The 26,946-nt window shown below is 51.9% G+C and overlaps 1 protein-coding gene across 1 annotated transcript; it reads left to right on the top strand.

The window, feature by feature from the left end:
- arhgap23a (Rho GTPase activating protein 23a) lies at nucleotides 1-26,946 on the top strand. Its single transcript, XM_084677920.1, has 24 exons — nucleotides 1-829; nucleotides 5,487-5,690; nucleotides 7,666-7,690; nucleotides 8,074-8,166; nucleotides 8,877-8,955; nucleotides 9,355-9,409; nucleotides 10,985-12,608; nucleotides 16,503-16,658; nucleotides 17,284-17,356; nucleotides 17,481-17,520; nucleotides 17,620-17,757; nucleotides 17,977-18,282; nucleotides 18,419-18,480; nucleotides 18,585-18,700; nucleotides 18,823-18,941; nucleotides 19,269-19,421; nucleotides 19,620-19,698; nucleotides 19,821-19,894; nucleotides 20,028-20,117; nucleotides 20,553-20,678; nucleotides 20,791-20,832; nucleotides 20,981-21,074; nucleotides 22,424-22,455; nucleotides 22,560-26,946. The coding sequence occupies exons 1-24, from the start codon at nucleotides 608-610 to the stop codon at nucleotides 24,006-24,008; spliced, it is 5,451 nt and encodes a 1,816-aa protein (XP_084534046.1). The 5' UTR covers nucleotides 1-607; the 3' UTR covers nucleotides 24,009-26,946.

Raw genomic sequence — 26,946 nt, 5'->3', positions numbered from 1 at the left:
CAGAGCTGCTTTGTGAGTGGAACATCGCTGGACGCTGTCACTGACAGTTGTTCTGTCCGTCAGTCAGTCTGCCAGGCAGGCACTGTGTCTGTCTGTCGGTTTGTAGTGAAACTAGCCTGCCTCTGTTCCACTGGCAGAACCACGCACACACACACACTGTGCCATCTGCTACCCAGGTCTTTCCGCTCCTTCCTCTGGAAGGAGCCCCTCTGAGTGTGCGTGGGGGAGCGCGCGCGCGCGTGTGCGCCTTGGAGATCCAATTCCAGTCCTTGGAGGTCAGGCTGCTTTTCTTTCCTGCGAGGTGGAACTTTTGTGGGATTCAAATCACGGAGGCCCTCCTGGCCACGGGCCAGAGTGCGGACAGAGCAGAGCACAGCGGCTGGAAGGAGGCTGATGTGATCGAGAGCTGCTGTCACCCAAGGAGGGTCTCGGAGCGCGGTTGGGACTTAGGAGGGTGACAGTAGATGAGCTGCGAGGACACCCGCATCATTCCTAGGAGCCTCGTCTGGGTTCCTCGGCAGCCCTCGTCTCCGGCCGCCGGCTCTCCATCTCATGGACGTGTTGGTGGGCAGGGGCTCGTGCAGCGTTGGGTGAACTCTGTGGCCCGATGCCCTCGGCCATGCTGCCGGCTCCGGCGCCAGCGCGCTCAGAGTGGTGCTTCCAGAACGCGGTGGGGGTGGACTGCAGCTCCCCTGAGCCCCGCTGCATCTGGCTGGCCGTGCTCCGCGGAGCCCAAGCCTCCAGGGCCTCACCCTCACCCCCCGCCATGCCAGCCCGCCGCGGGCACGCTCATCTCAGCAGGGGCCAGCAGCGCTTCCACCAGCCCAGGGTAAGGACGGTTCTTCCTCAGTCTCTGGAGGGCTGTCAGAGGCCGGTGAACAGGAGGCCCACCCGCACAGGTCGAACTGACTCGGTCTAGCTTGAGTGCGGTACAGTGTCAGTTAAGCTTTTCTTTAGACCAAGATGCAAACCTGTGAACAGCTTTGTTTTTTTGGGGGGGGGGTTTGTTATTGCGTTTCTCTGGGCCAGTGCTATGTGGGTTGTCAGACTAAGGCTCTTATCAAGAGGGAACTGTTTGGGCTGTAGCTCTGTGGGTATGTGTGGCATATTGACTGTTTCTGCCCTGAAGCAGTTTCTAATTAGTGAGTAAAGACAGATGAAGGGGGGTTGTTAAGAATCACTTTGAGACGGGGGGGACGTGGGACTCTGTCCTCCAGGCAAGCAGAATTTAGAGCATCTCATTTTAACGCTTCCTCCGTGTGTGAGTGTGTGTGTGTGTGTGTGTGTGTGTGTGTGTGTGTGTAAGAGAGCATGTCTATGTGTGTGTACACATGTGCCACATACAGTATATCGTTTCTCTTTTTTTTCTCATTCTTCCCCTTGTTCTACATCTCCCACCGTCACACACTTGAAATGTCAGTGTGGAATTTTGGAATGAACAGACTACACTAGAAACACACACTGTTTAGCAGTCAGGGTTGAGAGTGTGCGTGAGTAAACTTCTGCAGCCCTGAATCCCGACCTTTATTCAGCTGTGCAGATGATTTCAACAATGCTAATGATGCGTGATGTGTGCGTGTGTGTGTGTGTGATGATGTCATGATCTCGCTGCAGTTGTGTCCACATGCTTTCTGATTGTCTAATTGGATTAGGCTAATTATTCTTCTGTTTGAGACTCTTGGATGATGTGATTCAGTGTTAAGACAGCCTTGGCTGGTGTCTGGGGATGTACAGTCATAGCTAATGTCAAGTGTTTGGTTGGTTGTTTGGTTGGTTGGACCGCAATTGGGGGGGACACTGTACTCTCTATTGGTGCTCAAGTGGAAAACCCAGTTTAACCGACGTGTCGTAATCAACTGCTAGTTCCTCTGACAGAAAGGTTGGACAGGTTTTGAACGTACACACACACACACACACGTCTACACACACACGCACACACACACCCCGTGAATCAGTTGGTTGTGTAAATGATATTTGGAGCCTTTTGTCAAGTCCTCTTCTGTTTGTCCTTAGCGTGTGTTACTGTGTCTGCAGCTGGATGTGTCATAGAGCAGCAGGTGAAGGTGGAGGCAGGCAGAGGCAGGCAGAGGCAGGCAGAGGCAGGCAGAGGCAGGCAGAGGCAGCAGGTTCACATGACTGGCCTTTGGAACAGAACGTTTTTAGGTTTGGAAAAGAGGAAAGACTATGTCCATGGTGAAGCTGGGTCGAATTAAGTATTAAAACACATCTCGCTCTGTCTCTCTCTCTCTCTCTTGCTAACTCTCTCACTTTCACCGCTTCTCTTTTTGTTATTATACACTTTCTTAACACCCCCCCCCTCTCTCTCTCTATCTCTATCTCTTTATCTCTCTCTCTCTCTCTCTCTCTCTCTCTCTCTAGCTCTCTCTCTCTCTCTCTCTCTCTCTCTCTCTCTCTCTCTCTCTCTTTCTCTAGCTCTCTCTCTCTCTATCTCTCTTTGGTTCGTCTCGGGCCCATAGCTGTGTGCAGTGGGAGCAGACAGGGGATATCTGAATTAAAGCCTGTCAGCATTTGCAAACTCTCTAAAGCTCCACTTTTCAAACGGGTTGCAGCTCTCAGCTGTTTGAAAGAGCATTGTTCTCTCTGTTGGCCCTGACAGGTCGGACATTCCTCCCCCCTCAGTTTGTCCCCCTCTCTATGGCAGATAGGGTGAAGGTAAATGACGGTGCCAGCCTTATCGCTTAATCATCGCCCGGCAGTTGGAACCTCTAGACAATATGAATGTTTCGAGTTCAGACCGTGTTCCATATATGTCCCTCTGCTCTCTCAGTCCTGTCGAGGCTCTCTAATTGAGATGTGGATGTCAGAAGGCAGCTGTCTGACCCTCCAACAACTCTGGGAAAAAAATTATGAAGTCTGTGAATGACATGAAATATGATGCGGGCGTAGGGCTTTCTGTAGGGTTCCATATGGTTTTTTATGGGCCTTTTCATACTGAATGGGAGCCTGTGGATGCATTCACTCAAGGCATGCATGCGATCGGGCGCCATATTGTCTGAATGGTAATCGTCAGTTAAATCATGATGACTTACGAAAGCATTCATGTGAGCTTCGTTCCCGAACCAAGCGCAGGCTGGAGGACTCCGCTCTGAAAGGCCAGCAGTAAATGCCAAAAGCCTCCCGCAGGTTGGATAGCCTCAGAAAGAGGTTTCCCTGTCTGTATCTGAAGGTCTGGGTTAGTCTCCGTTGAAAGTTAAGTTTAGACCGTAATCTACTAGAGTTTTCCAAGAGCATTTCTGGGTCAACAAAACACTTCCCCTGTGTGGGTCATACCGAGTATGGTGGGGAGTTAATGATTGATTTAACTAACTAGCTCAGATGCATGCAGATACATGTATTAAGGATGGGCCAGAGACAATTCAGTGTGTGTGTTTGTGAAGCGAATGGGGGGGTACTGATTGTAGAGAACAACCAAGCGCCCCACACGGCCCACACGTTCGAGGACAGACGGGTGGGAAACAGAGCTGTTTCATGGAGCCATGGCTCCTTGTGTTTGGAGTAATCACAGGGTTTGGTATTCCCAGTCCTGGGAGGGGCCATGCGGTCGAAACCGGCGTGCTGGAGCCTGTTCCCTGGCCTCGCCGGGCTCTTCACCCCCCCCCCCCCTACCCTCCTCCTCCTCTCACTCTTTCCCTCTCTCAGTCGCTCCCCCGTCCTCTCCTCGACTCCTCTGTGTGGGTTTCAACACGTCTCGAGGCTCGGCCACTCCCTCTGAGGAATTCAGGCTTCACTTCTCCAATGCCTCTTTATCATCTTTCGCTCTTTCCTTTTTCTTTTCTTGCGCTCTCTCTCTTTCCAGCGTTTGCCCACTCGGTCTTTTATTCCTGAAATGGTTTCCTTTGCGCTCTCCTTCTCGTTTTAATCCGCCTCTCCCATCCTCTCGTCTTTGGGGACATTGTACAGGGATTTGGGGGGGCATTGTGAAGTGAGGCGGTGAGGGCCAGGTTACATCATCTGAGCTATACAGGGATCTAGAGCGCAGCACAGTGAGAGGATGTGTGGTAAAAGTCATCTGGATTACCGAGCGAGGAATGCGTGTGGTGATGGAGAACAGAGGGATGGAATGGAAGAGAGTCAAGCAAAGAAAAGAATCGAAGGAAAGAGAGAGGAGAGCGCTATTGTGGAAGCTTTGTGGAAACCCTTGCTGGAGAGAGGGGGCTCCCTTCATATCTAGTTATTTATAGGTGCTCTTAATGGCTGGTTATCCCTCCCTGTTGCGATTCCCACACTTCCTGCCTTCAGCCTGCCACTTCCTGTTGTTGTGCTGGTGTATGGACTCGCGAGGTCAGCGTGTGTGGTGGGGGAGATGGCGCACAGGAAGTGAAGTATAGGGTGTGCATGAAGGCGTTACTGCCAGCTGTGGGGCAGCCATGTTCACCTCTGACCCATTAGCAGTCAAACCATATGCATACACACATGCCATCTCGTACGAAAAACACTCCAACACAAACACGCATCTTCTCTCTCACAAACGCCGGGGAGAGAGACAGAAAGAAAGGAAAGTTTGAGGAGCAGCCGTTCCACATTCACCGGGAATCTGTTTATTTTCCTGCCGTATGACAAATAGTCGTTTCACCAAACAGTTTAGTCACTCCAAGGTTCCCGTGAGACAGAGACCCTCCCACCAGCTTGTTTGGTCAGGTGGTGCTGTCTGAGTGACAGATGTGGGTCGTTATGGCGACACGTGGGTGATAGTTCTGGCGTGTATTTGTCAGATGTGCTATTTGCCAAGGCCCTGCATTACGCCATGCTCTTTAGAGACAGAGAAAAAGAGAGACAAAAAGTAGAAAAAGAGAGGGAGAGAGAAAGAAAGAAAGAAAGAAAAAAGTATGAAAGAAAGAAAGAATGACTGAATGGAAATCTAATCTCATTCCTAAGAATCCGTCTCATATCAGACTCGTAGACCCGTCCTTTGTATTGCAGTCCAGGGTGACATGACCAAGGTCAGTCCTGAGTGGTTGCATGTGCCCATATAATTGGGTTGACTTCCGTCTTCAGCATTCCAAAGCGTTTCTCCCCAAGGACCCTCCTCCAGCCCCTTGTTCCGTCTAGACGTGGGCCTTTCCTGACACCGGACCCCCCCAGAGCAGAACTTTTATGGGCCATTGTTGAGGTTGTGGAGGTGGCCGTGGCTGTGCCCTTTGTCCCAGAAAGAGGCTCTGGTGGCGGGGTAGTGGATGCCTATTCCTGATCAACCAGGGCATTCCAGTAACAAATGAAACACGGAGGATTAGCGCTGGTCCTTTGGTCCTTTTCCTGTTCCCCTCAAGTCCACGGTTTGAACATATTGCTATACCCTTTCCTCCGTACAAGAGAGGTTATGAAACCAAACATTCCTAAAGAACACATCCATACTTGCAATTGAGGGATTGAGGAACGGGTTGAGCAATATTAACATTCTTATGTATGACTTACGTCATGACTTGTTGACCTGAGTCTAACGGCTGTTGCTCTCTCCTTGTTCACAGGCTAAAGGGCGGAGAGATGGGCTCTCCTCAGCCAGTGACAACCCTCGCCCAGCGCTGATGGGCGGGCCGGGCGGGGAGGGCGTCAGTGTGGGATGGCATGGCCCTCGGACCCTGCTCCTCCACAAGAACTCCCAGGGCTTCGGCTTCACGCTGCGCCACTTCATCGTCTACCCGCCAGAGTCTGCCCTGCACACCAGCCTCAAGGTGAGTCCACCAATCACAGACCTGGGACCCAGGGACTGGGCCCATCGACACAAACAGGAGTAAAGTATTCAGCCGATGAGTGCGCAAAGGGGCAAAGTGGTGCGTGATGTCAACTCGGTCTCATCTGCATGCGTCATCACAGCATCACAGAGCTGATGCACCAAAATGGCTGCCTGAGGAAGCACAAACCAAACTAGTTTCACTGGTTCTGATTTAAATGAACACTTCCCCTATCAGAACACAGAGGAGTAAAGATACAGCCAATGAGAGCGCAAAGGGGCAAAGTCGTGCATGAGATCGAGCGAATCGTACGGCGGCAGCAGGCCCTAAAGCTCATCAGCCATCAGGAGAATGTAGAGGTAATCAGTCGGACAAACGAGTTGTGGCCAATTTAAGACAAAGGACCGGCCGGGCCAAGCCAATTACCATGTTGCAGGAGACACGTGTGAGCCAATGAGATTTTCCTATGACACTATCGAGCAAGCCTGAGGACAGTTCTGGGAAGACCGCCCTGAAGAAACGTTAAAGAAGAATGCACAGCTTTTTCAGTGTTTTGTACAGTGTCTCGTTCTAACCAGAGGGCTGTGCTGCCTTTACAGTTAGCTCAGGAGGAATTGGTGCTCTTCCCTACGGCTGCTGAGATCACAGATACCCTCTTCAATAGTTGTCTTCCGACTGTGGATGGTTCTAGATTTTTGTTATTTCGAGGTGTGCGGGTGGAGCTACAGATGTGAAATTTGGAGATGACGGCTGGGGTTGGTGAGGGGCTAAAACAAGGCCCTATTATTACCCTCTCACCCTGCCCCCACTGGCCTCACCCCACCTCACCCCAGCAGCTGCAGCAAGGACACAGACTCAATAGGGTCTGTTGTCACAGCCTAGTACCACTCACTGACTGCCTGGTTGTACCAGGACCAGACAGGACAATGGGCCCACTACGACCCTGGCCCCGTGCCTCTGCCTCTGCCTCCACTGCCCCCACTGCCTCTGTCCAGGCCTGAGCCACACATGGTGGGACAGTCTAACAGTGTCCTTATCAGGGTTAGACCAAAATTGTCTTCTCCAGTGTACCAACACGAAGGCAAGGATCTCGAGTGCAGCGACTCTCTGATCAAAGCTGAGGGCTTGCGAAGAGTGCCTAAGAGAAACAGCAAGATGCAGAAATGAGCATAGTCCATTCTCCCCACTTTTTCATCGCGCCCCCCCCCCCCCCCCACACACACACACACACACACATCGCCACTTCAACACATCCACAGACCCTCGTCCGGATGTGTCCAGACAGGGGCGTTCGGCCGGGGAGCATCCCTGGTTCCTGTCCCCATTCTGGGGCTGCGCACCTCCTTTCTCTGGCCTTAAACCCCCACCATTGTCTAGAGAGTGAGGAATGAGCCCACTCAGCGCAGCCTAAAGCCAGCTAGCAGCCAGCCCAACGTGCCCCTCACCCCAAACTGTCCACTCAGCTCAGCATATGTGGATATGAGAGCGTGCGCGCGCGTGTGTGTGTGTGTGTCTGTAACCTGTGTGCCTAATCTGCACCAGCCCTGTCAACTACCTCCAGTGAACGTCAGGTCCGCTGCTCAGTGCTGACCTCGTCTGTCCAGTCCGGGAACTGCATGTGTTTGCCTGCGTCCATGACATCATCCGCGAGCAGACAGCCCAACCTGAATGGCAGCCTCAGTGTTGTGTGTGTACAAACATCCAGAGACACATACAAACTGGAACAGGCCTGCCTGTGACTGTTGGCTGGAATTTCAGTGAAGTCATCGACATGCCAGGAGGTTCTGAGGCACGCTGCATGGTTGCAATTCCAAATCTCCTGCACACGCTCAGATCACGCGTGCTGTAGAGAGAGGGTAGACAGAGGTGTGTGTATCTTAGGATGGGAGCAGCCAGCCCGTTCCTCCATTGTAACGCGACACAACACAGTCCCACAACTCTTTTCTGATTCACGCTGTTTTCTTTGTCTTTGCAGGATGAGGAAAATGGGAATGGAAAAGGTAAACTACCCCCCTCCACACACACACACACACACACACACACACACACACACCTCTCTCTCTCAGTAAACACCAGCACCATCTCTAGAGGGTGTCTTCCCAATGATGTCACCCCAGGCCCTCCAGAGTCCCCCCTCAGGTTGCACTGCAGCCACACTGCTCCCCCTGCAGGACTGAACACAGCACTGCACCCAGTCTTTACACATATAGTACACTAGACTAGATAGTTCATAGTCACGGTGTGTACGGAAAGGGAGGGAATTCAAACTGTTTAGGGTCGTTGCTCTACCAAGCTACATATATTTCCAGCGCTAGTATGTTTTCAATGTCATTCCAGATATCGCAAGAGTGACTTAATCAGGTGTGTGTTCTATGTGATGCAGGCTATCCAAGAAGTCGCCTGGAGCCAATGGACACCATATTCGTCAAGAATGTGAGAGAGAGAGGTCCTGCTCACCAAGCTGGCTTGTGCACGGGTAAGGGAAATGATGTGTGTGTGTGTGTGTGTGTGAGAAAGAGAGGGAAAAAGAGACAGAGAGAGAGAGAGAGAGAGAGAGAGAGAGAGACAGGGCAACACTGTAGTCATGCTGATTTGCAATGAAAATGACCTGGGGAAGTCACATGACGCTACAGACATAGTATCACAGACAAGATCAGACCCCAGGCCAGATCACTACGCAATAGTAAAAAAACTGTAAAACAGTAAAAAAAAAAAAAAAAAAAAGAGTATGCTATACCAAAAGTGAGTTAGACTGATAGTAGTTCAGTCTGACAGATAGAGATTTGGATGAATTCCTCAACTCTCGTCCTCAGACTTCTTTAACACAGAAACTCACAGATTGTCTAAAAGATACATCTCCAACGCTCTGCCCCCTTCTCCCCCCTCTCCAACAACCCTCCTGCCTCTCTCCCAGGATCCCCCCACATACACACACCTTCTCCCAACAGGAAGTGTGTGTGTCTGGGGGTCTCTCTGCCCTGCCCTGCCCTGCCTCCACAACTCTGGCCTGTTTCACCAGGATATCCCTTTGCTAGAGGCCTGTCTGGTGGGGGGGGTCACAGGGGTCAGACAGGGTGTGTGTGTGTGCGGGGGGGGAGGGAGCTGTAGAGAGTGTATGTCTAAGAGAGTGTGTGTAGGGTGTTTTTCCTCACGGCTGCCTGTGTACGTGTGTGGTGTGTGTCGTAGGGGATCGGCTGGTAAAGGTGAATGGGGAGAGTGTTCTGGGAAAGACGTACTCCCAGGTTATCGCCCTCATCCAGAACAGGTAAGAGCTGTCAGTGCCTGCTGGAGTCATCTGTGTGCAAGGGGCATTAGGTGCTGCACGTCTGTTTTTAACAACGCAATGTGGTGTCCATTACGTGGTGTGTGTGTGTGTGTGTGTGCACATGATGTTTCTGTGTTTTCTGCTCACAAAGATAATAGCCTTAGAGAGTGTACATATATACATTCACCAGTATGACTATATGATGTCAGGGTCAACAAAGAGGGTCGGTAATATGACCCGTTATCCAAACAAAGTGCTGCTATTCAAAACCACGTCGAATCATATAGCTACATTTTTTTAATCAATAATACCTGTCTTTTCGAATGCTTTCCTCTTCCATGCTTTTCTTCTGGAGTGTAGTGGCTCTCTGTATAACTCTGTATGACCTGTCTTCCTCAGTGACAGTGTGTTGGAGCTTTCAATAATGCCAAAAGATGAAGACGTGTTACAGCTGGTAAGTGTGAGTATAAGATTTCTCACACACTTTCAGCACACGCGTGTGCACACCAACTAACACACACACACACACACACAAAAGACCATCCCTCCCTCTCTTTCTAAACAGATTAACTCTGATGAAAATATGACCGGAGGGATGCCTGCTCGTGTGCATTTAGATTACAACACACCAGTTCACGTCATTATCAGCTGTTTGGAGTGTCATCTGAAAAGTGGCCACATGCCATCCCATTAACACCCACACACAGCCAGTCCTTGAAACGCTCTCCAGCTCGTTCACATGATCAGGCATGTCGAGTATGCGAGCCCTTCCCCCTTGACAGAAGGAGCTACGGACCCAGTCGGACTCCCACAGTGGAGTCGTACACAGCAGCCTGCTTCACCTTACCACTCATGCCATCCTTCCCCTTCTCCCCGTACTCGCGCGTCTGTCCGCATGCCCCGCCCCTCACTGCTACGCCTGCATCAGCAGCATTCCAGGGATGACATCATCAGCTCAACGCCCCCTTTCCACCCTGCCACAGGGTGGAGTGAGCGAGAGAGGGAGGGAATGAGGGAGGAGAGAGGGAGTTTGGAAGGGTTGGGCTGGTTTAGGTACGGCACACACAGCAAAGGGCAAAACAAGGACAGAGAAGGATCGCCGACGTTGGAAACACAACAGAGGGAAAGGAGTGGAAAGAGGTAGAGATACAACCGCAAGAGGTTCGAAGAAACCGAGACAGAGAGAGAGGGGGAAAAAGAGAATGAGAGAGCGTGCAAGAGAGGGGTGAATCCTAGCAACAGCAGTAGGCGGTGTCGAAGGTAAACACTGTTGATTCGAGGAGTCCTCTCCTCTTCCTCTCCTCTCTGTGTGAGGAGCAGCCTGAAAAAGGAACCCTGAGTCAGTACACTGAGCCTGGTCTCTGAGGTAAAACCCCTCAACACTTCTCAGTTTTGTGAATGTACTGGAGATGTCCTTCTTGAGAAGAGAGTTTGTTGTTCAACGCTCTGTTGTATCTGGTGTTTGGTCACGTACAAACCGCATGATCTAGCTTTACATACTAGCTTTCGATGTAGTTCTACTGTGGATATAGCCTTTTAGTATGTCGTCTGTAGTCTTTAGTAGGGTTAAGATTGTAGCCTCTTTTTTTAAAGTATGTTGTTGCTGGGGTGTGTGTGCACATGTCTTTATGTCGAGCGTTGCCGCAGGCCTGTTCAGTTGCTGCTGGTTGCTGTGTTGAGAATGTGGCATAAGGCATGTGCTAAGTTGAGCTTGTGGCTAGCTAGCCAGCTAGCGAGCTAGCTGTTTGTGTTGGGAAGACAGGCCCCAGGGACAGACTGTGGCAGAGGCAGTGAGCCGAGCACAAACGAGTCCAGGTTGGTGCCTGTTTGTGCAAAATGGTAGCAGAGAATTCTTGCTTCTGCCATGTTTTCTTTGTTATGGCTCAAATCTAGTCAGAGCCTCATTGATCCACAGACGACGGCCCCTCCGCTCACCCTTCCCTTTCTCCACAGTCGCCCCTCCCAGCCCCTCACCTGCTCCCTGCTGGCCTGGCTGTGTCTGACCTCACACTGTTTCCCCTCCTCACAGGCGTACTCCCAGGATGCTTACCTGAGGGGCAACGACCCTTACACAGGGGGGGCCCAGAATCTTCCGGTTCCGCCACCCCTCTGCTACCCACGCGGCAAGTCCCAGCCTCCCTCCGGGGGGGCAGCCCCCATGGGTCAGAACCAGCTGGATAACTGGAGCCGCTGGGCGGGTTCCTCCAGCCCCTCGTCCCCCCTGGACAACCGCTCGGCCGTGGGCAGCCCGGCCAGCTGGCAGGAAGGACGAGGCGGGGAGCCAGGGGGCGTGGGCCACAGCAGCCCCGCCCACCGCACTGAGGAGATCCAGTATGGTATGACCGGGCAGCAGCCCATGGGTCAGACCAGGGGGCGCTCGTACTCCTCGTCCTCGTCCTCGGGAGGTCCCCTCTCCAGCCCGCTCCACGTCCACTACGCCAACCACAACACGGCCGCCGCCACGGCCGCCTCGTCGCAGGGCCAGCCTCGCATGTCCAGCCAGGTCTGGGCCAGCAGCCCGCCGCAGCCCGGCCACAGCCGCGGAGATCGCTGCCAACAGGCCCTGTCGGACTGGTACTACAGCCAGGTGCCGGAGCTGCCCGTCCGTAGCATGCCTCCGCGCCACCGCAGCTACTCTCAGGACCGCCTGGGGGAGACGGGCGGCGGGCGACACCCCCAGCGGCCGGGCGGCTGGCCCCACAGCGCCTCCCAGGACACTCTGCTGCTCCTGCAGCAGGCCGGCCCCCACGGGGACCATTACTGGACCTATGGGGAGTGGGAGGGGGCTCCGGCCCAAGGGCATCCCGCCTACGGACGGGCCCGCTCGGAGAACCTGCTGGTCCAATACGACCGCTACGGACGATCGCTGGAGATGCTGGACAGGGAGGCGTCTGGGCTGGTGTCTCCCCGCTACGAGAGGCCTGCCTGGCTACCGCAGGCCCCACAACCCCCCCCTAGGACTGAGGCCTACCAGAGGCAGGGGAACCAATACGGGGCCACAAAGGCCCCCTCAGTGAGCCGCCATTCACAGTCTCAGCACAAACACCCCCAGCCCCACCCCCAGCACCATCCCCAGCCCCAGCAGACAGCTCCACAGAGCCGACGGCTGCCCACCGGCCAGAGCATGGACGACCAGCCCGTGGGCTACCGGAGCTACAGCCCCTCCTTCTACCGCAAGACGGGAAGAATAATGCAGCAGGCTCACTCCTTCAGGGACCCCTCCTACTCTGGCCCCCACCTCAACTGGGCACCGACCCCTAAAACCAGCCCCCCAGACGCCGCCCCTGCCACGGCCCTGGTCTCCTCCACGGCGGCCCCGCTGGCCTCCGCGACCCCCGAGCCTCTGGACAGGGCCTACCGGCCCACCAACCACGAGAGGGGCGCCGTGGAGGGCCAGGCAGAGGTGGTGGCACAAATCCAAGAGGTGGTGCTGAGGCAAAAGCCCCCCACCGGGCGGAGGAACGCCCACGCCATGCGCCACCCTCACTACGCCCTGCCAGTGGACGCCATGGAGTCCTCCGCGTTCCCCTCGGAACCCCTAAGCACAGCAGTCGCCCCGCGCTCCGCGTGCGAGGCTGCCCCGCGGCGAACCAATGGCAACCTGGCTCCCCTGCCTGTTGAAGACGACTCCTTGGCCTCCATACCCTTCATAGGTAAACGCCTCGCCTCTCTACCACCCCCCACCCCCCCCCCCTTTTCACTTCACACGCTCCCTTCATCTCAAACTGCAGATGCCGCTGTTTTTGCTTGCGCTTGAGGTACTAACGTGCTCTCTATCTGTGTCTGGGTCAGTGTGGATGTTGTGAATGCAAAGCCCCAGACATAATGAGGAAAGATGGGGGACCTAGACGATGACGATAACATGTCTCTCGGTGTCTTTCATATCCTGTTTGTGGAGGCTCGAGGCCTCGTCTCTTTCAGTGTCTGTGTGTGTGTGTGTGTGTGTGTGTCTGTGTGTGTTTGTGTGTGTGTTGGGCAAAACTGGGACTTCCCGGTTTGAGCAGTGTTTGATTGTATCATAACTTTTGTAACTTCGCTGATCCAGCACAGATCACCTGGCCCTTTTAGAGGAAATTAGGTGCGGTTTGACTTCCTGTGTCGGTGTGTGTCCTTCCAGAAGAATTTGATAAGGACTTGAGGCATTCTTGGTCCCATGAATGAATTCCACTTCTGTTTCAGTTGTAGGATTAACTCAAATTCAATTGAATTGAATAACTGGCAGCATTCCTGGGTTAGCCAAGATTGACAGCCTCATATTTGCCATCGTTTTTATGCCTGTGTGTATAAGCCCATGTCTGTGTACGGGTTTGGGTGTATGAATGTGTACAGTATGTGTTTTCAGAAGAGGCATCTGTAGTCATGTCCATGCATGTTCACTCTGCTCTATGCCCGAAAGTATACCAACGACTGGGGAAGCTCACAACTGCCTGCTGCTACAGTACTCTACAGCTGAACATCCAGATGTTGTGTAGTCAAACCACAGGCAAAAACTCCCCTCAGTCAGGCCGTGACGTACACGCCCACTCCCAGTCCAGGCAAAACAACCCAGCAGCCAGGCAGGCACGTTAGAGCTACTGTAGTTGTTGAAAACATCTTGAATCATAATAATAATCCTGTAAATAACCTTGTCAGATGACCAGGCCATGCTAAAAACTGAGAGATTTTTTAATGAAGGGACAAACCAGGAAGCAGGAAAACATTCTTGCTTCCCCGCGTCTGCTCAGAGCAGCAAAAGCAAACCGAGACTATTTAGTCCGGAAAACGAGCTGGGACACGTTGCATGAGCAGAGACTGAAACTACGCTGGCTCGTTTCTCCCACACAGAGAGAGAGAGACGAGAGAGTCCCTGTATCTCCCCAACAGGCGAGTTGATCCGATCTGGTCTGTTTGGGCGCGGGACTTGATAGGGCGCTGCTGACCTCTTTGTCTGTCAAGCTCAGACATCTGTGAGACAGACATATGCGTTTGATAAGCTGCTGAATCCTGGTCCTGTAGGAACCATGTTCTCGTGGAGAACATGAGGACGTCCACTAGTCCTGTTGGATGGGCATGACTGACATTTACATTTAGTCATTTAGCAGACGCTCTTATCCAGAGCGACTTACAGTAAGTACAGGGACATTCCCCAGAGGCCAAAAGGGTGAAGTGCCTTGCCCAAGGACACAACGTCATTTGGCACGGCAGGGAATCGATCCGGCAACCTTCTGATTACATGCCCGACTCCCTCACCGCTCAACCATCTGACTCCCTGACTTCACGATGTTCTCCTCTCTCTATCTGACCCAGGGTCGATAGTTGGAGATAAAGAGGACAAAGGGAAATGAAGAAAAGGGCATGGTTCGTAACCTCCTTTAAAGGAGCCTGAGATGTAGAGGTTATGCCAGTGGGGCACAGGAAGGGGGCCCACACCGTCATACTCGACCCACCCCAGGCCGTACACTCTGTGCCCCTGCCTTCAATGCTGCCTTTGTGCACCACCGGGCAATGCGTGGGCTCTCTACGAGGTAGACCCTCCTCGCAACAGACGCAAAGCGGTCAGCAAGAACAGACTTGGATCTGGCCTCCTCCAGTCTTCCCTCTTCTCAGTGTCTGTCTCGGTCTGAGGGCTTGGTGTCTCACAGAGAGAAAGTGAAGCGTATTTATATTTAGTCATTTAGCAGACGCTCTTATCCAGAGCGACTTACAGTAAAGTACAGGAACATTCCCCCCTCCCCGAAGCAAGTAGGGTGAAGTGCCTTACCCAAGGACACAACGTCATTTGGCACGGCGGGGAATCGATCCGGCAACCTTCTGATTACTAGCCCGACTCCCTCACCGCTCAGCCGTCTGACTCCAGTGTATGTGAGGGTGCTGGCCTGAGCTGGTGGAGGGGATATAGCTGTCCCTGGCAGGCCTGTCTGGAGCCTGTGAGCTCATGCTCTGGCCTCTTTTGGCTCTGTTAATGATGGCCTTTGTTAAACCCACAGCACTGCTATTTCTGGGCCGCGCTGTAAACAGGCAGATTCCACAATTCTAGATTGGGAATGTTTCCGCCTCTATCCCCTCTCCTACTCCTTCTGCCGGCCCGGCCGCTCTCGTGAGAAAGGAGCCAGGAGAGAGAGGAGAAAGGAGACTTTGAGAGAAAAGAGACTCACCAAAGAGAAATGGAGAATGGGCAAGCAGAGAGGAGCAGAGGAAGTCCGTGGTGTCTGAGGGTGGGGGGGGGATGCATGGTCTGACTCTGAGAGGTAAGCCACCTGATGGAAAGGAAGAGGAGGAAGGGAGACTTGCTGGAGATAGTCAAACACTGTTCTGTTGAATGAAGAGAGCTTTATTGCAACAGCGAATGCAGGTCTCTAGGGTATGTTTGAGTGAAGCTTTAAACATTTGACTCACGTCGGGACCTGAGAGTGAGGCAAGCAGGGCTGTGCTGCCCTCTGTTGTCTAGTGAAAAAGCAGACAAGGCTGTAGGGATGTGGTTACTACCTGCTCTAGAGCCACTATTCAAAATGACAGGACATTCTCTGCTCTCTCTATATGCAAATGCTGGTCTGGTCTCAACCAGTATTTGTATGGGGGCGTGTGTGTGTCCTTGTTTATTGCTCAGAAGTTTCACATCCTTTTGTTATTGATAATCGAGGATGACCTTTTCTGCAGTACTTTTTGATATGGTTGACCACTTTGTTGTCTAAACATTCTGTCTTATTAGGCAAAAAAGCATCTCATTCTTTGTTAAATATTTAAATATTTATTTTAGGTATTAATATATACATAATGCTCATCCCAGAGAACGCCCTCACTTCTGTTAAAGAACTGAAACCATGTGTCATTACCTATTGAAAAGCATTTCTACTTCCTATATGAAGAACGTTCTCATGGATACAGGAGAGACAGGTATTGAATCAGAGATTGTCTAGACTTTATCTATATATGCCTTTTTCTGATCTTTATTCCCTAGGCTACAGCTTTGTCCGTGCAATGCTTCTGTGTGGTTTGATGACTGTTTTGTTCAATAATACAGCTTTTCTTCTACAAACAGTAGCTTCTTGTTCTACCGTGGCTATGATTCAGTACATTACTATACAGGAAGCCCCAGAAACAGGAAATGTCCTCAACTTTGAGTCCATGTGAATGTGGTTTGAGAGAGCTGTGAAAAAGCTATGTCTTCTCATCTATTCATGGGGAACACTAGCTTTGGGCATCTGTCCTCTGTGGTAATCCAGTGGTACCTCATCAATCGCCCCCCCAACCCCTTACAACCTCCGCTCCTTGACTTCTACCCCTCTCTCTTCATATAACCCTTCCCCTTTTTCCTTGACCCCGACCTTCCCTCTTTGCCCCCCTATTGACTCCCTTTACCTACCCCCCTCTCCCAACTCCTCCCCATCCCTGCCTCTCCTCCTCTTCTCCTCTCCTCCTCTCCTCCTCTCCTCCTTTCCTCCTCTCCCCTCCTCCTCTCCTCCTCTCTTCTTCCTCCTCCTCTCCTCCTCTCCTCCCCTCCTCCCCTCCTCCTCTCCTCCCTCCCTCCCTCCCTCCCTCCCACCCACCCTCCGTCCGTCCTCCAACAGACGAGCCGACCAGCCCCAGCGCTGACCTGCGTGCCCGCCACGTGCCCGCCTCCTCTGTGGTGTCCAGCGGCATGAGCTCAGCGCCCGCTGGTGTCACCAGCCCCGCCTCCCCCACCTTCACCTTCCCCCTCACAAGGCTCTTCTCACACGACTGCAGTGAGTGACCCCCCCTCCCACCCAGGGCCAGCCCCGGCCCTCTTGCATGCAGCCATGCCAGAATCCTCCTCCAGTGTCTCTGGTTCCCCGTTCAGATGTCAGGTATGGCCTCTGTCTGCTTCTCAGACAGACTGCTATACCCCCAACAGTACCCGTCTCTCAATGTATTTGTTTTTTTTTATTGCATGGTCTGGTTAAGTGCATGCCTGTTTAAAAGTAAGGATACAGCCTACCTTGTATAGAGAGTATCCAGTGTCGTTTAGGTGGTTTCGGACTAGTGCATGGACGAGTCTAGCGAAGCCCTTCCAAACCTGCGTGACAGGTCACACCTGCATGACTGTCGTGAGCAAAGTGACCCGGGGGTGAATTACCATCACCCACCCCTGCCAACCTCCACCTCCACCATCCAACCACCACCCTCACCTCTTCCTCCCTAACCAACCTCCCCCCCTTTCCCTCCCCTGCTACTAACCCAACACCCCCTAACATCCACTCTAGTGACTGGCATTACATCTCCATTTTCTATTTCTCTTTCGCTCTCTTTCTCTATCTACCTCTCTTGCTCGTTCGTTCTCTCGCTGAGCAGGCAGTATTAAATCCAGTCGTCGTTCCTCCTATCTTCTAGCCGTCACCACGGAACGATCCAAGTCATGTGACGAGGGCCTGAACAGCTTCAGAGAGGAAGGACGGGTGTTCTCGTGAGTACCAACGGGCGGGGGGGGGGGGGGGGGTGACATCACAATGACACGCATGTTCATTCACAAGTATTTATGATGACGATTTATTATACTATTTAATGCATCGTATCATTGTGTTCTATAGGAGGCTACCCAAAAGAGTGAAGAGTTTCTTCGCGGATGGGGTGAGTGTTCCGTCTGATAATGTGAGCTGTGTCGCTGCACAGGACGTGCTGTGGATCTGAGAGCTCGGCCTAATGTCAGGGTGTGTGTGTGTGTTTCAGTCTCTGGACAGCCTGGGGGCAGCTGAGGAGGCGCGCTCCAAACGTCACTCCACCTCGGAGCTGGGCAGCATCAGCTACAGTGACGTGCTGAGGGAGGGCTGGCTGCACTACAAGCAGATCCTCACTGAGAAGGGCAAGGTAGGAGGAGGAACCGGCAGGGAGGAGGGGAGGAGAAGTGTGGAGGAATCCAATCACCTCGATCAACCTCCTTCCTCTGTCCCTCTCTGATATGACTGTGTCTGTCTCTCTGTCTCTCTCTCTCTCTGTGTCTCTCTCTCTCTGTCTCTCTCTCTCTGTCTCTCTCTCTCTCTGTGTCTCTCTCTCTCTCTGTCTCTCTCTCTCTCTCTGGCGTTACAGAAGGTGGGCAGCGGCATGCGTCCCTGGAAGAGGGTCTTCTCGGTGCTGCGCTCCCATTCGCTGTTCCTTTACAAGGACAAGCGGGAGGCGGTCCTGCGCGGGGCCACCCTCGGCGGGGCCGAGGACGAGCAGCCAATCAGCATCCGGGGCTGCCTGGTGGACATAGCGTACAGCGAGACCAAGCGCAAGCACGCCCTGCGACTGACCACGCAGGACTTCTGCGAGTACCTGCTGCAGGCGGACGACCGTGAGGACATGCTGGACTGGATCAAGGTCATCAGGGAGAACAGCAAGACCGACAACGAGGTGAGGCCAAACTCCCTGCGCCCAGAGCCCAGCCTCCATCTCAGTGAACACCTCTAGCCTAGCACCTCGCAGCAGTGTTACGGCCCCGAGCGCGGGAACACAGGCTGATTCCTCGGTGTGTTTGTTGATGTTTCAGGAGCTCAGCTTCTCCAGACAGGCACTGATCAGTAAGAAGCTGAATGACTACAGGAAACACAGGTGAGGCACGCGAGACTCTGAAAGGCGGGAAAATGGCCCCTGTTGTGCGGTTTGGTACGATCTGCGAGGTGTGCTTGATGCGTTCCTCTGTCTCCCCCCTGCAGTCCAACAGGCAGCAAACCCGACTCCTCCCCGAGGGTACCCCGCATGAAGCCTCCCTTCCTGACCAAGATGGAGACGGCAGCAGGTGCACCACGCTCACCCAAATCTGATGGCAAAGGTCAGTGTGACTAACAGGGACCGAAACCAAGGTATCAAGTCTCAAACCGTTACCACGGTAACGGTCTGATCTGGCCCTCAGTCCTGAGAGTCCTGTCTGTCTGTCTGGCTGGCTTTCCACAGATGAGAGCAGCCCCCCTAAATCTCCCTGGGGGATAAACATCATGAAGAAGACCAAGAAGACTGGGCCCAAGGCTTTCGGGGTGAGGTTAGAGGACTGCCAGCCAGCTGTCAAAAACAAGGTTTGTGAAACCCTCAACCCTGCCCTCATATTAACCGCCGTCTTGCTAACATTTACATTTAGTCATTTAGCAGACGCTCTTATCCAGAGCGACTTACAGTAAGTACAGTGACATTCCCCCCGAGGCAAGTAGGGTGAAGTGCCTTGTCCAAGGACACAACGTCATTTGGCATGGCAGGGAATCAAACCTGCAACCTTCTGATTAATAGCCCGACTCCCTAACCGCTCAGCCACCGGACACCCAGAGGCGTCCGGTTGTTATCTACAGTCTACTGCACAGCAGTGTGTCTGTTTGTGTGACTTACCTGTGTGTTTTGGTTGTTCTCAGTTCATCCCTATGATTGTGGAGATCTGCTGTGGGTTGGTGGAGGACATGGGCTTAGAGTACACAGGCATCTACAGGGTTCCAGGGAACAACGCCATGGTGTCCAGCCTGCAGGACCAGCTCAACAAGGGGCTTGACATCAACCCTACAGAGGAGGTGATACAGCAGAGACACACACAGTACCAGTCAAACGTTTGGGCACATATTGGGAAAAATGTGTCCAAACTTTTGACTGGTACTGTACATGGACATAAACAAACACATAAATACAAACACACACACACACACACAGAGGACCTGTGTCTTTAAACGAGTCTCAGTCAGAAGGTAACTTTGCCTCCAATCTCTGAACAGAAATGGCAGGACCTGAACGTGGTCAGCAGCTTGCTCAAGTCCTTCTTCCGGAAGCTTCCAGAGCCTCTCTTCACGGACGGTCAGTTTGTTGTCGGCATGACAACAAGACAATCTCCTTTTCTACAGTCAAAGTTGTGACCAAGACAGACAAAACCGAATCTTTTCCAATTGTCAACGGTATCATTTCTGATATCTTTACAGACAAGTATAATGACTTCATCGAAGCCAACCGGATGGAAAATACAGGAGACAGGTTGAAAACCATGAAGAAATTGGTATGTGTAGCGTGTGTGTGCGTGCGTCCCTCTGGACAGTACAACCCGTCGGTTGACATTTAACATGCCAGGATTTGGCAGGCTTCACTCCAGCCAGCCGTTGAGTTGTTGACGTGCTGTCTCCCTCCCTCAGATACGGGACCTACCAGACTACTACTACCACACTCTCAAGTTCTTAGTCGGCCATCTGAAGACTGTAGCTGACAGCGCAGACAAGAACAAGGTATGGAATGCTGTGTGAATGTATGTGTGTTACGCGTGTGTGTCTGTTGCTCGGGGGGGGGTTCCCTGTGGTTCTCTGTGGTTCCCCGTGGTCCCCTGTGGTTCTCTGTGGTTCTCTGTGGTTCCCTGTGGTTCTCTGTGGTTCCCTGTGGTTCTCTGTGGTTCCCTGTGGTTCTCTGTGGTCCCTTGTGGTTCTCTGTGGTTCTCTGTGGTTCCCTGTGGTTCTCTGTGGTTCCCTGTGGTTCTCTGTGGTCCCTTGTGGTTCTCTGTGGTTCCCTGTGGTCCCCTGTGGTTCCCTGTGGTTCCCTGTGGTTCTCTGTGGTTCCCTGGGGTTCTCTGTGGTTCTCTGTGGTTCTCTGTGGTTCTCTGTGGTCCCCTGTGGTTCCCTGTGGTTCTCTGTGGTTCTGAGCTGACTCAGGTGTCACTGTGTGTGCAGATGGAGCCTCGTAACCTGGCTCTGGTCTTTGGTCCCACGCTGGTCAGGACGTCTGAGGACAACATGACGGACATGGTCACACACATGCCTGACCGCTACAAGATCGTAGAGACGCTCATCCAACACGTGAGTCACTCTTGCTGCGTGCCTGCACACACACACACACACACACCCCCACATCCACACTAACCTTCCGGTATCCAATATGAATCTTGTTTCCTTTCCTTATCTCCTCCAGCACGCCTGGTTTTTCAGTGAAGAGGTGGACAAGGATGAGAAGGTATGCCTTTGCTGTCTGTGACACATGTCTACTGATAACGTTCCTCAAACAGCTGGGGAGTAGATCGCATATCTTGCCTGTGGGTTATGACGAGACATGGTGCTATGTGGTGCACACATATTCAAACTCCCTGTGTTGCTTCTTTCAGACGCCAGTTGACACAGAGGACCTGCAGCCGGCCCCCAATATCGACCACCTGCTCTCCAACATCGGCAGAACAGGTCTACTGGGGGAGGCCTCAGGTGAGCCCCCCCCCCCTCTGCCCCACATGCACCAATCACAACCTGCATCCTGACAATGACAGCCTGTGCAAGCCAATCCGTGTCCTTGCTGCGATGTAATTGTTCCGGCCTCACACTTATTGACAGCGACACAGTTTAAACTGTAGGCTGGATTGAAATCGGTGTGATGGAAACATGAACTTTTGTTTCCCACTTCTGATTTCATGATTATTCTTCTGCATGTCTCTCCTCTATGCTGACCTTATTCTCTTCCTTATCACTTATCTTTCCCTTGTTTCTCTGTACATCTCTGCTTCCCTCTCTTAGCTGAGCCTGGGGAGCAGCCACTCCGGTAGGATGGGATATCCCCTGGCAACGTGTGTGTGTGTGTGTGTGTGTGCGTCAGAGGGACATGTGCACATTTGTGTGAGCGTACGCCTTTCGGGTGTGTTCGTGTCTCTGCGGCCCGCGGATGCCCCCCCCCCCCCCCGCCCCCCCCCCCGCTCCCTCTCAGTGTCAGACTGACTAAAGCAGGGCGTGGCCGCGCAGCTCCCAGTCTAACAAGCCCTTTGGCGGATGACTGATTTCCTTTGATTGCTGGTAAAGCTGTCGTGTGTGACACTCTGTCACTGAGAGAGAGAAAGCCCTCCACAGTGGTCTGTCTGCCCTCGTGTCTAGCCCACCTGCTCCACTCATCCTCTATTGAACCTCTCACCCACTGCTCAAGCTGTGTGTGTGTGTGTGTGTGTGTGTGAGAGAGTTTGTGAGTCTCGCTCTCTCTCTATGTTTGTCTAATTATCTATCTATCGTATAGACTAAATGAAAGAGAGGGAATGATTCCAAAAGCATCCTGTGTATAAGGTTATTGAAGACTTGACTCTCTCTTTTTCTGCCTTGTCTCCTACCAATGCTTATTTTACTGGGTATGTCATCAGTGTTTGCCATGATGTCATCAGTGTTTGCCCATGATGTCATCAGTGTGTGCTGTTGATTCCTTAATGCTGTTTTTCCCCACCTTTGCCTAAGACCCTGATCACATGCCATTCACTGTGATTTCCACTGTGACAATCAGGGGTTGACCACACTCTCCTCTCTGTGTTGATGGTGTGTGAACGGTGTCAATTCCCGGGGGGATGTGAGGGTTAGTTATTGGGCACGGGGCATGGAGACATGTCTGCACAACTGTTAAGCTGTAAAACCAAACCCAACGGCTGAAGCCCTTCAAAACAGTCAACATTACAAACAATAGTTGTTGTAGGACCAGCTCCGTTCTCTAAAACTAGCCCTCTCTCCCCTCCACTGCCCTGCTGTATGAATGTCCTCGGAGTGGACATGTGTGTCTGATGTCTCACCGTCTTCTCTCTTTGCAGACTCAACCAACAGTGACTCAGCTAAATCCAAGGTAAGTTCTCCCGGGGAGAAATGAACACGGCAAAGCGCAGTGGTCATCATTTGGACCGCCCGTTGTGAGTTTGCGGTTGGTGACCTTCGTTTTCCCTCTCTCAGGGGTCGTGGGGGACAAAGCGGGATCTCACTGCCAAGGACTTCCTGACACTGTCCATCATGTCTGCAGTGACCGGACGCAAACGCAGGAAAGGGCGCCCCCTGGGGAGCAGCACAGACGATGACTCTGAGCATGAGCCAATCAAAGCCAGCCACCTGGGGGAGGAGGGGATAGAAGAGGCGGAAGTAGTAAGAGGAGATATAGCTCCTCGGGCAGTGGGAGAGGAGGATGAGGAGGAGGAGGAAGAGGAAGAGGAGGAGGAGGAAGATAGAGAGAGAGGGCAGGAGGAGGTAGAGAACGAGTCGGTGGCTCCCAGCAGGCCTTGCGGTGAAAAGGCAGAGACGGGGCAGCCGGTGATACTGCTCCCTGAGGAAGAGGAGGTGAGGGCAGGGGTCAAAGGTCGGCCGTGGGGGCCGGAGGACGCGCGCTCCATCGTGTCCGGCTACTCCACCCTTTCCACCCTGGGGCGGAGCCTGGCGTCGGAGGGGCGCGGAGACGACGCCGACGACGAGCAGAGCGAGCTTGTGAGCGAGACGGACAACGAGAGTGGCTTCGCTTCGCGCTCCCTCACCCAGGAGAGGCCGGAGAAACACCCGCCGGTGGCCACCCAATCACAGCCCCCCGCAGCCCCGCGCAGCTTCCTGTACACACACTGCAAACCCCCTGCGGTCACCCCCCCGCCCCAGCCCGTCACCCCCACACCCTCCACACACACTCAGAACCTGGGAGAGAGGAGCGATGGAGGGGCGCGGTCCAGCACCCCCTCCTCCTCCTCTTTCTCCTCCTCCTCCACCACCCACAGACTGCACCCCCGGCCCTCGTTCAACTCCCACAAGCTGATCCAGTGTGACACGCTAGCCAGGAAAAAAAGCAAGGGGGAGAAGGCCAAGGCTCGCTCCCTGGACCTGTTAGAGCTGGCTGGACCTTTGGCTGAGAGGGAGGGGGCCGGGACAGGAACGCCGGGGCCCCAGGGGGGGCAGAGTCGGTCCTCCAGAACCAACCCATCCTCAGGCAGCAGTCAGGAGAGCCTGCGTCCAGTCCGGCCCAAGGCAGCCCTACCACCCAGCGAGGCTTCTTCCTTCACGCCCGGCGGCCAGGGCCAGGGCCAGGGACGTGGCTCCCTGGCAGACCAGGTGCGGGCCCGCCTCCTGGGTTCGGCCGACGACCTGCGCAGCGTGGGGCTCCGGAAGCCGCTCTCTCCAGAGACTCGCAGGAAGAGGAGGGCTTGGCGCAGACACACTGTGGTGGTCTCTCCCACAGAGACTGGTGATAAGAGACACCCTCTAGCCACCAGCGAGTTCCCCCTGTCCCCTGCCTCTCCTAACCAGGCCAAAGCGCAGGGCGCTCCCAGAGACCCCCAAGGGCGGGAGCCGGGGGAGCCTCTGGCCCTTGGCCAGGAGCCTGCCTCCACGCGCCGGGCACCCGCCTCCAGATTCCACCAATACCTATAGCAGGGAGGAACCAGAAGGCCCAGCCCAACCATCCCCCTCTAACCTGAGCCTCCCTGGTCCCGGCCCTGAGGCTGGAGCTGCTGTCTCAGATGGGGTCAGAGACCCCGGCTCCAGGTCGGGGGGCGGCTGTCGACAAGAAGAGCCACGTTCAGGCAGTGTGGGCCCTGTCACAGGGCTGAGAACAGCCTCTGATCTCATGTCAAGACCCCATTCTGTCTGATCAGCTCCATTGCCATGGCAATGGGCATTCCAGTTATGCCAAAGTTTTTATTTTTATTTTTTGTGTTTTTTAGATAATACAATGGGTCACATAGAGACACAGACAGACCTCATCACATATGTTACAGTCAAGAGCTCTTACGTCATGTTTTTATGGATACTCTGGTCTGGCATGATTTGGCTCATTTCCTGTTGGACAGAGGAAGTGGGCTGTCCCATCACTGTATCCAGGGAGAGGCCTGTCAAACCAAACCTTCCAAGAGTTGCTTGTGACAGGCTTGAGACAGCTACACTTCTGCTTGGTATCCACGGTGATGACTAGGCTTAAAACCACATTGGACTCACACAGACTCACACTTTTGCAATATGCAAGATTCTGAGGTAGTACACCATCATTTAGAACACCGAAATGTAACATTGTGTAAGTTTTGCGACATCTCAGATTTGAGGGAGGCGATTTAGCAAATGGTTGCATATTATACATACTGATACACACACACACACACACACAGTGGTCTGTAACTTAGCTCTCACTGTTAATATGTTCATCTGTTCGTCTCGATGTGCGTGTTTGTCTGACAATGCCCGTGATAGTGTCCGCGTGTGCTGGTGTTTAAACTATTTTGTAACATTTGTACAAAGCCTTGTTAAGTTAACCTTGTAAATATATATATACATATATATATATATATTGCATTATTGTGTTTGTTTTTACTTTTTCAGTTTCTTTTTTATGGTTTACAAAAGTGCACCCCAAAAGTGCATCATTTTTTTCAAGAGTACTTGAAATGTTTCCCTTAATATATGCTTTTTGTTTTATATACAGTATATATTATATATATTTTTTGTATGAAAATACTAAGTACTTTTATTGTGATTCAGCCTCGCTGGTGTAACTGTTAAAAAGAAACAAGATCAAACTTAAACACAACTACAAACCTGTTCCTTGTTTCCTCTTAGAATTTCCCCTATGACTAATTTCTCTTCTATGCAGACATCCAACATCTCACCACAAGGTGTAGATCGATAGCTCTTTTTTCCTGTGGCTCTAGATGGCATCCAGCCTTTGGAGTAGGCCATCTGCTCTACATAGTAGCCTACCATTCCACCTTGCTTGTAAACTACCCTGCTCCCCAAGGCATTTATTTGACACCTTTCCACGGTCTTAGCCACGCTCACTTTGCCTTGTTTGAGAGCAAACAAGGTTTCATGGTTGTGGTTCATTTCTACATATGAAAAGCAGATGTTTATGAGATTGGATTGAATGCATGTTTTCACTGATTATTCGGTCCCTTTACAGATCAAGGTATTCAGTTAACTGGAAGACAAACATATGTTATTTGCAACTCTAAATATGCTATACAGTTTCAGAAAAAGGCTATTCTCTCCTATTCCATTTTGCTTGGTTTTTAATTCAACATATATACGTGTGTATACGAACACAAACTTTTTCAAATAACTTTCTCACTCTAGATGAGCTGTTCCAATTGGACTACGCATTGGTGTAGTCAACTTAACTTTCTGGAGGAATAATTTGATTACATTTGTGAAGAATAAAAACAGTGCTATACAGCATGTTAAGAATAGTTGGCATTGCCATGTTGTTGTATAATACTTTTCTTAAGGATAGAATCAAAGGAAGAGGGGTATTTCAGCCACAGAAATAACACACACAAATCAAACTTAGAAGTTGGTTCCTGACTGTTAGGTACTTGGACGTCTGATCTCATGCTGTGGTCATGTGCTGACCATGGTCAGGTTCCTTCTGCCCATCAACAAGCCAAAACCATTTCGCAGTTGAAAGGTTGTTTTTATTTCTGCATCGATTTCTCCTCACCTGAAACACTAGTTTGACCAAACCATTTCATTTAACTTCATTGTAGTCTGATTACCTCAAGTTTGACCTTACAAGTGCCTGATTTCTAGAATATGTTGGTGTTCTGCCCTGCCAGACCATGGCCAGTATGCTCTCTGTCCTCCCTTAAACTATGTCTATTCCAGTTTCAAAGTCTCTCACTAATTTTGTTGCTGTTCTAACATCTAACCCAAAGATGTGTATAGTTCATACAAGCAGACTTTGAGGGTCTATTAAAAGCCAACTCTTGCCAAGGACACGTCTATGCACTCTCTGCCTTTACTAGGTATTAACAACGAGTAACTGGTGCTGCGAGGAGAAAGAAAGCAACAATCTCTCACTTGCTTTTCTTACAAAGAGGTCTTCTCTTTTGCCTGCAGTGTTTTTCTGTGGTTATGGTACACCTCTGGATCCTTCCTCATGGGTTAACATTAGGCAACACCAGGAGAGGAGACAATGGTACCATTCATTTGCATCTGATTACCTTTGATGAACTGTTTGAACTGAAACTGTCAGTCTAAGTGAGAGACAAGGTTGAGCTGAAGCTAGCTGCCCATGCCTTTATCAAGAGGACAAATACATTAAGACTCAGACAACAATTAATGTATCTTAGCTGTCCGATTCTTGAAATGTGACTTACCTGATATGTTTTGTTTTCATGTCTAATAATCTAGTGTACATATTGTCTGTATATGTAACATATTGTATTGTGTACATTTTGAATTGCTTTAAGTAAAGTATCTAATAAGAAAATTGCCTTACTAAAGGTTATTCATCTAAAACTACTTTGTTTAATGAGTCTGTGCTTGAAAGCAAAGTGATATGGTGTAAATAAACAGAACCGTTTAAGATTGTTGCTGCAAA

The sequence above is a fragment of the Hypomesus nipponensis genome, chromosome 17 (assembly GCF_054491055.1).
Source record: "Hypomesus nipponensis isolate SF chromosome 17, ASM5449105v1, whole genome shotgun sequence".
NCBI classification, from domain to species: domain Eukaryota; kingdom Metazoa; phylum Chordata; class Actinopteri; order Osmeriformes; family Osmeridae; genus Hypomesus; species Hypomesus nipponensis.
This window is presented reverse-complemented; position numbering and strand designations above follow the sequence as displayed.

Coding starts and splice junctions, on each gene's coding strand:
- arhgap23a (XM_084677920.1), top strand. CDS start 608: ATGCCCTCGGCCATGCTGCCGGCTCCGGCGCCAGCGCGCTCAGAGTGG. Junction 17,357..17,480: donor GAGGAAGGACGGGTGTTCTC/GTGAGTACCAAC, acceptor TGTGTTCTATAG/GAGGCTACCCAAAAGAGTGA. Junction 18,701..18,822: donor ACCCAAATCTGATGGCAAAG/GTCAGTGTGACT, acceptor GGCTTTCCACAG/ATGAGAGCAGCCCCCCTAAA.